Genomic DNA, 11228 nt, shown 5'->3' with positions numbered 1-11228 from the left:
AGCGAGGCCGCTTGAAGAAGAAGGCGGAGTTATATTTAGCTGGCTTGGTTGAGACATTTTTTGTGAACAACAGAACATTTTGTCAACAACAAAGTAATTATCCTTTAGAAATGATCATCTAAGAGTCGCTGTCGTGTCAGATGCGCATTTACACTTTGTTTTTCGTTCATATATCATATCGGTCGTATGCCGTTGTCGTTGTAGCAGGGAGAGATCAGTGGGTGTCTGCGAGCATAGCCCCACTCGCAGAACACAACCGTCCAGATTAATTTAGCCTCCTTTTGTCTGGACTTTTTGTTCTCGTCTTTCTTGAGACGTGTATCGCGTTTATTAGGTTACATTGTTCCATCCAAATTGAAACGCTGTAAACGCAAGTGTTCTACGCAGACATTGGCAACTGAAAGGAGATCCAGTTTGAATAATAGCCTGCTTGTGCTAGACATCGCAGGCTACAGCCATGTCATAGAGGGAGATAGATTTTGAGAATAAAAGTAGCCTAAACGTAGCCCACTTCACTGATAATCAAACAAAACTTCAACCTTAGAGGAGTGTTATCTTTGAGTTTGCATTTTATTTGCTGAATTATCTGAAGCGATGTCACACTGACAGCTCCCTAGTCATAGCAAATTAGTTAGCCCGCCGCAATAATGCAAGTTGTCCAGTTCGACCCTTTCATACAGTGCTTTTCACTTTTAATACAGCCGTTAACATTGTAATTTGCGAGTCGCTAGAGAATGAGTAACCTATCTAGCGAGCCCGCAAACATCTTTTGTAAGTATTTCGGTATCAACCTAATCATTTCAAACTGAGAACAAGCGTTTCACCTCAGTGACTGGGATATTTACGCGCGTTTAACATTAACCCTTTGGTGGTTTGTAAAATGCGTGCTGTAGGCATTTTAAAAATCTCCTTGCGCATAAATAGCCCCGTTAATCCCCTATTAAGTAAGTTCAGTAATTATCAAAGATGAAGCTAATTAGTGTATTTTACTTGAATGGCGATATTTACGCGAATAAATAGAACATTGGGCTTTAAAGCCAACGTTTTGTCTAACGTGAGTGTTCTGTGATTTATTGCCATTGTAAATGTTTGGCTCTGTTATCGGTGGACGTGTAATCCATTTAGACCTCTCGCTGTACGTGTGTTTCACATCCAGTCAAAGTTGTTATATAGGCTATGAGGCTTTAATGTGATAATGTGTTACAATTACCCGTAGAGACGCTTCGCTGGGCAGTTACCTCCCAAGAACTTTTGCTGGTGGTCCTCACGTCCTGCTTTCACTTTTAAGAATCATAGTGCCAAACTGACTTGCAAAGCTGTGGGCTAAATGACTGCACACTGGTAAAAATATTTCCGGTTTAATTTGGAGTTAGTAGGCTACATTCTTATAGGCCTGCGTGTTCTAAAATCGTCATATAATGCAGTTTTTCACCCAGAGTTCCTCTCTTGGAGACCTTATTGCCATCCTTTCGATATTAACTTTGATAAGTAGTTGCTTGTGAACATTGTATTACCTTGAAAGTTCAAATTGCTTCTCGTATTGACTTGACACAGGTGTAACTTGCTGCAGAGAGCGCTAATTTTAGCTACTTGCCCAGACAGAAAGGGTGAAACATCTGAAAACAACAGTTGTTCTCCTCCAGCTGTCTTTGACTTCTCCGCAACATCTCCCGAATGTATTGGCTGTTAGTGTTTTAAGAAAAGGCTGTTTCAAGGCTTTACATTGTCACTTCACTTTTTGAGTAGGCATATATTTCCTCTGCAGGGGGTTAGTGCTGGTTGTAAGCCTCTTATGGTTGCAGTCGTGTATCTGAGTATGAGACATTTTGCACGATGCCTAGCTTTAGTAGGCTAACCCAAAACTCTGCACAAGTGTCTTTGCCCTTGTTATCTAGGGAGCACACAAAGTTCTTATTAGTCTGCAGAATTGCGTGTGTGTACAAGTGTGAGCATGTGTGTCTATATGTGTTCCATTTGTTCATGTGAACGCATGCATGCGTGTGCATGTCAGACATAGCAGTGTGCGTTTGCCCATGTGCTTCAGACACACATCCTGCGCAGCTGCTCCTGCGCACCCTGTCATGTCACTTAGATACGATTTCACAGTAGAAAGGCTGTTATTATAGCCGCCATTCTACACTCAAACCTACCCCTCTCTCACACCATTCCCCCAAACCTCACCTCACCGCCAAACTGCTGTGTTTGTTTGTGTTGGGGCGCATTTTCCTCAGGTGGTAGTAAGTGATGACGTCACCCGTCTCTCTCGCGGGTTGTCTTGGCACAGCGGTAGGGTTGCGCTCCCCCCCCCCCCCCCCCCGACGAGACGTGTGTGCTGAGTCAGCGTTTTGTCTCATGTGTTCAGTCAAAGAAATCAGGCTCAATTTCAAGCCAGCGTTTTCTTCATGGCTGCTTCCATCACTTTCAGTAAGCCCTGACCTATTTGTTGGAAGGCATGCAACATCCTGACTGGGTGTCTGAGTAGAAATTTAAGACAAAAAAAGGAGTTTTGATGTGGCATCACAGGCTGGTGTTGAAGAAGTGATTGCATCAATTTTGATGGAAATTGGTAGTTCCATTTAGTGTCCTTACATCCCCATTGTTTTTGCTTTGTTTGTTTCAGTGATTCATTATCAATAGTGTTGAATATTGCAGTAAATGTAGAGATTCCCTGTTATTCAAATACTTGCCCACTCTCTCTCGCCCTATCTATTTCTTCTTGGTGTTACGCCTAATTGTACCCAGTCTCTGTGTTTTATCAATCAGCTACATAATTCATGGAGAGAGGCTCTTCCCCCCGGGACCTGTCGAAGAGGTTTTTGTTCATTGTGTGGGGAACTCTCCAGGGGCTTCCGGCCTTTTTATTTTTATACCTTCTCTGGTGACGACCTCTATGATCTGCCATTTCCTGTCTTGCTAATATTTCCCTTTTTAATTTCATTCATTCATTCGTTTGTTTTTCATGTCATCCTGCAATGACATTAGCCATTTAGAAACCAAACAATTTTACGTAGAAGTGTATGATTCAAGCATCATCAGTCAGTCAGTAAATTAATCAATCAATCAATCCATTAATCCTCTAATCATTGCAGTGTCTTTTAAATGTATTGGTCTCATATGTTGTCCAAATTACATCTTTAGCCTATCAAACACAGGGAGGAGAGGTAAGACTGCCCCGACTTAACGGTGTAAAGTAGGCATAAATAATTTATGACAACAACCAGGGGCAGCAGTAGGGACTGAGGCGACAGCCTGATAGATGTGATGGTGTGTGGCACCAAGGCCTGGTGCATCACGGCGTGAGAGCCTCCTTGTCTGGACGAGGATGAGGCCCGCAGGAGACCATGCAGCCTTGAAGGTCATTCCAGGGAGAGGGGTTCGCCCAGTCAACACCAGCGTGGGATGATGCGATGGGCGGTGACGCTAGGAGAAAGAGACCACTTGTGCCGTTTGTTATATAATCGCTCGGCAGCGTCATGTATTTTTTATTTTCACACAAAACACGTTGATGGAGTGGGGTGGATGCGGGGAGAGTAAAAGGGCGGTGGGTCCATTGAGGTTGACCATGCCACGGCGTGAAGGAGACGTTAAATGGCAGCCGGAGCGGAGTGTGACTGCTGTGGTGGCGGCAGTGTCAGCTTTCTCCCGTATCGCCGCACACATCTCCTGCTCCGGCGTGGCGCCTGGTGGGGCAGAGGAGATTAAGAAAGCCGAGAGGAAAAACAGGGATGTACGTCAGCGTTGGCTTATTCCGGGGAGAGGGAGTGAAAGAGAGGATGGTATACAGATAGAATGAGAGAGAGGGAACGGATGAGTGTGAAAGATATGAAGAGAAAAAGATAGGTGGAAGAACAGAGAGAGGAAGGGAGGGGCAGAAGTAGAGAGAATGAGAGCGAAGGTTAGGCTATAGAGAGGGAGAGAAAGAGTGTGAGAGAAAAATAGAGACTGTAGGTTTGCATGTGCGGTGTCCCCTCAGTTTAAGACAGTCAGTTTAGTCTTTGGCATGCCCTTGGGAAAACAAGCATGCTGAAATTGTTTATGACTCAATAGCATGCACATTAACACCACCCACAACCTCATTTGACGCTACTAGGGAGGGTCCAGTAGTGTGGCGTACGGTAGTAACACCACCCCTGGAGAGAATCCCACTCTGGAAACTCCCAATTCAATATCCGCTTTGTTGTGGAGAACTAGCGCCGCCGTGCGGAAGGAATCTGACGATTACTCCAGTCGTGTCATCTGCAAATACTGTGGCTGCAGTTAACAGCGAGGCACATTCGTTTCAAACATACGTTCGTCAGGAATATTCTAGTATTTTCAATAATTACTTGTCGTTTACGTAGCTTTTCTTCCAGTTTTTGACTACATCGGGTTTTACTGGATGGATTTCCTTGCAGCCTAATACATCTAAGAGAGCTTTATGACCCATATGTGTCAATCCGCCGGCAGTTCAAGGGCCCTTATTGCCTCAAATAAGAGCGGATTAATGGCCGTCATCATCATAATTACCGCAGCTACTGACATTAATGATAGTGTACACGTAACATTGATCACAGTCGTTGATTAAGCATTATTAAAAACTTGTACAGCTGTAAAAGTCAGTTGAAAAAAAATCTCATAATGTCCAGATTTCTCTCCATGCTATGCATGTTATGATAAGCTTTCCTTTTTTCGCAGCTGTGTTGGGGTGGATGAGGATGAAGCTCCCGATATTGATATCTACCACTGTCCGAACTGTGAGAAGACCAACGGCAAGTCTACGTGTAAGTCTGAACATGATCGCAATGTGGCCCAGGCGCTAACTTAACTTGATGCATGTTGTCTCAAGCTGAAGTAGGCTAGCCTGTGTTTCCTTCTTAGGTTGCAGGTCTTGTGCTGCTTTCTCCTGGTTTTGTTTTTGGGATATAGTTTAGATTAAGTAGCCTATGTAGGGTTCCCACAGTCATTCCCACAGGAAACACCAAAGAATTTTGAAATATCAGTTTTCAGGCGGTGACTGTCATTGATAGTAGAATGCACCAATGTTTTTGTCTATTAAAACATCCATGTAGGTGTATTTTTTTTCTTTTTCCCCTTTTCCAAATTGCAATACAATGATATCAGAACATTTCATGTTTTACATTAAATTAAATTAAATTAAATTAAATTGAATTACAAATTGACCCACTTGCCTTGGAGATTATGGAATAAGTTATTGGAATTCTTTCCTTTTAGTTATAGTTTAGGGGAATTAACATTTTAGAAAAATCTCTGGGACATTTTTGTTTTTTTCCATCCTTTGTCTGTGTCTGTGGTTGTATTAATGTTTGTGTTTTGTATTGCCTGCAGTGAAAAAGAAAAAGAACTGGAACAAGCACGACACAGGGCAAAGCACTGACGTCCGACCTGTTCAGAATGGCAGTGCTGTGTTTATTAAGGAGTTACGTAGTCGCACCTTCCCCAGGTAACGCACCTTATCCTGCCAGGGACTGTTACACTAAAACCTAAAGTTATGACCAAAAAAAACAAACATTTTAAAACTTAAAACAATTTTGAATTCAAATAACATAATTTTAGGGAAACTAGAATGGCAGAATTCAGAGTGTCTACTGCCACCGAGGTGTTCCAGCCTTATATAGCATGGAAGTGGATGTCTTCCTCATAGCTGAAGCAAGTCAAACGTCATATTATAAAACGTCATCACACTAAAAAACAAATAGCAAAAGGTCAGTGGACCACTGGGGTAGAGCTGGTGGTCCGCTGGCCTTTTGCTCATCAGTTTTCAGGCCCTGCTGCTGGACCCTTAAAGTAGCATAACGCAGTGGTTCCCAACCAGCGGGCCGCGGCCCGGTACCGGTCCGTGAGGCATTTCCTACCGGGCCGCAAAGAAAGAATAAATAATTTATATAATTTCCGTTGTATTAATTATTAGAGTCTGAAAGGTGTTTTATTTTGAAAAACGACCGGATTTTCCCCGACGTAACATTCGCCTGTGCTTCTTGACACGTCAACATTACGATGCGTCTTAGAATTGTTAATTGCAGCTGTAAACGTTAATGATTAAAATATTCTCATATTTATTTTATTTTTATAATTATTTAAATCCGAGGATGTCTGTAGAATTGACGTGAACGCAATCACCAACGGTTTCTCACAAATTAAGCCCTTAAGAACAATCTGGCTGATTCACCACTGCTATTTAGCGTTCTTAAATTCTGGTCCAAGTTAAAAACGAATCCCAGATGAGAAAACTTTCATGAATGCCAGAATTGTCCCTGCAGTTACTTTTATACACGGAAGCGTAGGTGCAACTCGTGCAGCCCTTTGCATTTCGCCACGGAGGGAGCTTTCACTAAACAGTCATAGGTCCCCGACCTTTTTTTTCCCTCCGTCTCTGACATCGCGGCCCCGGGAGAGTGTCCGCGCCCCCCACTTTGAGAACCACTGCTTTTATAGGATAAAGTACAAGTCAGTACAATGGTGAGTTGTATTTTTCATGCACTTAACATTTGTTTTTATACCGGTCGCTTTATTATTTTTTTTCTGTATTTATCTGCCGGTCCGTGAAAATAATGCCTACATTAAACCGGTCCGTGGTGCAAAAAAGGTTGGGGACCCCTGGCATAACGGATCAATTGCTAGTCGCTAACGATATGCTAGCTGCTAAAACTAACGAAATCTCTTGAAATGTGCTGACTTTGATATTATGACAAACTAGTTAGTCAACAACTGTCCTAACACAGTCAAACATCAAGCAAGTGCAACACAAGACAAAGCAAGACGGCAAATAAGCTACTTACTAGTTCGGCAGACAGTAGAAACCGGGTGGCTTCAGGCAAACCTACATTTAGCAGGCGATTCTCCATATTAAAAGTCATTGTAGCGCCCCACTTTTTTTTAAAGCTGTTATTTTAAGGTAAAACTGCTTATCCTAACCCTAATCCTGAAGAACAATTACTGCATAATGTCACTTTAACATTTTTGTAGATGTTACCAGTACGTAGCACAAGTCTTTAATTGACCAAGTAACTTTTACCTGAGAGCCTTCTAGTAGGCTATGAACGTATTCTGTTTAGTGGCGGATATTTGAAAAAGATAATAAATAAATAAATGGCAAGGATATGACTTAAAACGTCATCTGTTAACATAACATTTTATGGTATTTTCTTAATATCCACGCCCAGTTACTTTAAAGATGATAGTGGTCCGAGAGCGGACAAGAGGTGGCATGCCACAACAAAAACAGCATCTAAAACACAACAGCGTAAAAACTAGCGAGAGTTAGTAGTTTAGTTAGTCAGGGCCTTGATTAGCGCTGACCAGCAGCAGTGCAGTCCTCACTGCACTGGAGTGCTTGACTCTACTGCGTCAGTTGATGCAGTGGGCTGGTGATGATGGCGAAGTCTCTGGTGAAGTGCTGGTAGTACGGGGCCAGCCTAGGAAGCTCCGCAGGTTTCCGGCGGCGCAGGGAGTGAGCCAGTCTCTGGGTCACTGGGTCGGTGGACACATCCTGTGCACCGACGGCGTGGCCCAGGAGGGATGTCTCTCGCCAGAACAGATGACCCTTGTCTGGGTGCAGACGTGTAGACCAGCTTGGCGAATGGCGTGGAAGATGTCACTCAGGTTAGCCAGGTCACCTTTGAAGTCTGCAGCATGAACAAGGAAGTCATCTAGATATACCATGCAGGGAACATCAGCCTGGCTCGAATGTGGCTGTCCATTGCAGAGCCAGAACAGAAGCACTGTGAACTGGCTGAGACCATGGTTGATAGAGATAGCGGTCTTGGGGCATGCCTGGGCACGGGTAGGAGTCTGCAAGTGACTTTATTGAGGAGGTGCTAGTCAATGTAAAAACACCAGGTGCCATCTCTCTTCCTGAGCAGGACAGTGGGCGGGGTCCAGGGACTGCTGCTGGGTTTGATGGGTTGGTGCGTGTGCACTCCTCGTCCCTGGCTGCAAAGATGTTGGTGAACCTCTTACATCAGCGTCATGGAGGACGCGACAGCTGCGACCCCCAACTGGCGGTGGCAATGCAGGGGACCCCTAGACTCGCAGTATCGATGGGGTAGCCCCTCTGGTCCGAGAGCGGTGTGGTGTGGATAGCCTATGGCCCAACGGTTTTCTATGCCAGCAGCATGGAGTGCCACGTCTTTAGTGCCTAGAAGTAGCCTGGCTTGAGACACATCCAGCCTGGCGCACCTGGTGCCTTACACCAGGAGACTGCAGGACATGATCTGCTCATTCAGGACTGCTGTCAGGGACCCGGGGTGCACTTAGATGTGCTCCTAGAATCGCTCAGGCAGCAAACCCCAGACAAATGCTAGGAGCACGAGCTCTTCTTCCTTGAAGGTGGGGTAGCCTTGTTGAAGGTGGGGGTAGCCATCCTATGCATACGGGCGACCAGTTTATCTTTGGCGCTGTCTGCGAAGATCTGCTGGCTGAACCGGCACTGCAGTGCCCCCTTAGTAGCCGGCCAGCTGGCCCGCTCCGCTAAATGGAGATCGGTAAGGACCTGCAGTGCTTTGCCCATCAGAGCGAGAGCGACCTGGACCTCCGTCTCTGATCAGTAACCAGACTACCAGCTGGAATTGGATGAGGTACGTCTTGAGTGAGCTTCAGGGTGTCGGCTCCCAGGTGAGCTGTGATGATGTCCGCAGCTGGTCCTCCCAGCTCCCAGCACGGATGCCTACCAGGAGGCAGGTCTAGCTGTTGCATATAATGGTAGGCCATTGGTTACTTTCAGTGTTGCCGACTCAGTGACTTTGTCGCTAGATTTAGCGACGTTTTGACCTGCCCTAGCAACTAAAACTCTGATCTAGCGATGAGCGAACTTTGGTAACCCCCGTTTATCTTGTTGAGGAACAGAAAAAAACACATCATCATCACGTAATCTTGCGACTTTTAGTGCCATTTCAGAAAGCCAATTGCGACTTCTGGTGAGAATCAGTTAGCAACAGTGATTTTAATTTCCCACTACACACGCACAGGAGATTTGAATGGCTTCAAACTTATATTCTGAGTGGGGGCGCATGTTTGTGCCAGGGATGCTATGCAAGACTCCTGTAGCCCAGAGTAGGCGATGTGTTTTTAAAGATTTATTTATGGGCTTTTTAGCCTTTATATGGATAGGACAGTGAAGTATTTGGACAGGAAGTGAGGAGGAGTGAAGAGGTGGGGAGAGGATCGGGAAATGACATCAGGCCGGAATCGAACCTGTGTCCCCGCGGGCATTGTAGCCCGTAAATTGGGGGCTTAAGGCGATGTGTTTTTGTATGCTTTGTGTAAAAAAAGTCCATCTTTGCAACTATAAGACTATAGGTCTATTATACATAAGGCTACAACATTAGATATCTAAGGCTAGGTCTATTATACTATTGTACATTTGTGGTAATCAAAATATAGGCCATACATGATTAGGCCTACTTATATGCTATCTGAATGAAAATGACGTCGATCAGAATTTATATGCATTACATCGTTTGATTAAAGTTTGTTTCGACAGTGGTTTGGAATTCACATGATGCAATCATGAAACCGTTAACTAAACCTAAACGTCAGCCTACAAAACCCAGCTCACAAAATGCGCTGCAGGCTTTGTCGGGGTCACCACATCATTGCAATCATTAAAATCTCAACAAAGATTGAACACAAAGGGGTATTGATTCGTTTATTCGTCACATGGACCGTGAATAGGTTCACTGCAATGCTTCTCAGTATAAAACAAAATATTCAACTGGCGAGAGCAGAGGATCATAACGAGGGAATGTGAAAACCTACATCCCTAGTGGTTGTGTTCCTATGTGAGAGCAGTTTACGTGTCAAATCCCATATACTGGATTTTCAAAAATGTACTACGAAGCCATATCAGTGTTTAAAGAAGTTATAATTGACTTCTTGTAAAATGTTGAAATGACTCCTTTCATTTCATAAACGGACTACAACTCAAGTCACGTGCCTGCTTACCGTAGGAAATGCCTTGTCCAAAGGTTAGCCCTGACACCACCTGACCATGCTGTATGCATTTTATGCCATTACAAAAACATTCAGCCAGCCAAGCAATACAAATCAGCATTTTCATTAGCTTGGTGAGGTGCGCAAACCGGTGACGTCAACATATTTATTGTATCCGATCCAATTACTTTCCCTCCCTATGGAGTGTCTTCAGGACTTACATACACACCCATTTGGCCGGTGCCCTTCACCCAGGAAGTAGCCTATGTATTCATACAGAAGTGAACCAAATACAATTTGGAACCAATTTTTTATGAATACTGACATGACTACCAGGCGCATTGTACGATTTCATAATTAATTTGCATTGTTTAATTCCTTTATGCAATGTTATGATTTGCTGGGGGAAACTGGTTGTTGCTGTGTTTCATGTTGAGCTCTGTAGCATCCCACTTTAACTTTCCCACTTTAAAAAGCCATCTTGGTGAAAATGAGTTACTGTATTGAGTTTATATTAGAGAGCAAAGAGACAGAAGGAAAGTAAGTAGAGTTGTTTTAGTATCTCAGGTTAAGTTCCAGGATCCCAACAGCTAGTATAGCAATGCCAAGGAACGTCTCCAAACAACACGGAACAATCAATAACAAGATATATACTATTATATATACAATAGATACTATTTTCAATGAAATTGAATAAATCCCTTCTCAGCTTGAGTCACTACATGCCACCACAGATGAACAAAAATCTCCCTTTGTGTCACAGCGCTGAGGATGTGGTGGTCAAACTTACGGGCAGTCAGTTGACCATGGACCACCTGGAGGAGGGTGGCTTCAACGAGCCCATCATGGTACTAAAGAAAGATGGCCTGGGGATATCCATGCCTGCCCCCACATTCTACGTCAGTGATGTTGAAAACTATGTCGGTAAGGAGACTGCTCTTTTTATCTGAGCTTCTTTTCTATCTCTGTCTCTCTGTCTGTCTCTCTCTCTCTCTGTGTGTCTCTCTCTCTCTCTCTCTCTCTCTCTCTGTGTCTCTCTCTCTGTGTCTCTCTATCACTCTCTCTCTCTCTGTGTCTCTCTCTCTCTGTGTGTGTGTGTGTCTCTCTCTCTCTATGTGTCTCTCTATGTGTCTCTCTCTCTCTCTCTCTCTCTCTCTCTCTCTCTCTCTCTCTGTGTGCCTCGCTTTGTCTCTCTCTCTCTCATGCTGTCTCCCATGTCTGTCACCTCTGCCTGTCAAGACTACAGACTTGACAGGGAGCATTTTTCATTTGAAAAAGCAAATATTAATTGCAAAGAAGAA

The 11228-nt window shown here is 44.1% G+C and overlaps 1 protein-coding gene across 3 annotated transcripts in view; it reads left to right on the top strand.

The window, feature by feature from the left end:
* phf2 (PHD finger protein 2) overlaps nt 1–11228 on the top strand; it is a 31007-nt gene that overhangs the window by 642 nt on the left and 19137 nt on the right. For all 3 annotated transcript variants that reach the window (XM_031567617.2, XM_012838553.3, XM_012838554.3), the window contains exons 2-4: nt 4675–4760; nt 5326–5440; nt 10691–10851. In XM_031567617.2, the coding sequence (XP_031423477.1) occupies nt 4675–4760; nt 5326–5440; nt 10691–10851 (362 nt within the window). The remainder of the gene's footprint in view (nt 1–4674; nt 4761–5325; nt 5441–10690; nt 10852–11228) is intronic.

This window comes from Clupea harengus, chromosome 5, assembly GCF_900700415.2.
Source record: "Clupea harengus chromosome 5, Ch_v2.0.2, whole genome shotgun sequence".
NCBI classification, from domain to species: domain Eukaryota; kingdom Metazoa; phylum Chordata; class Actinopteri; order Clupeiformes; family Clupeidae; genus Clupea; species Clupea harengus.
Note: the sequence above shows the minus strand (reverse complement) of the source record. Positions and strands in the feature narration are given on the sequence as shown.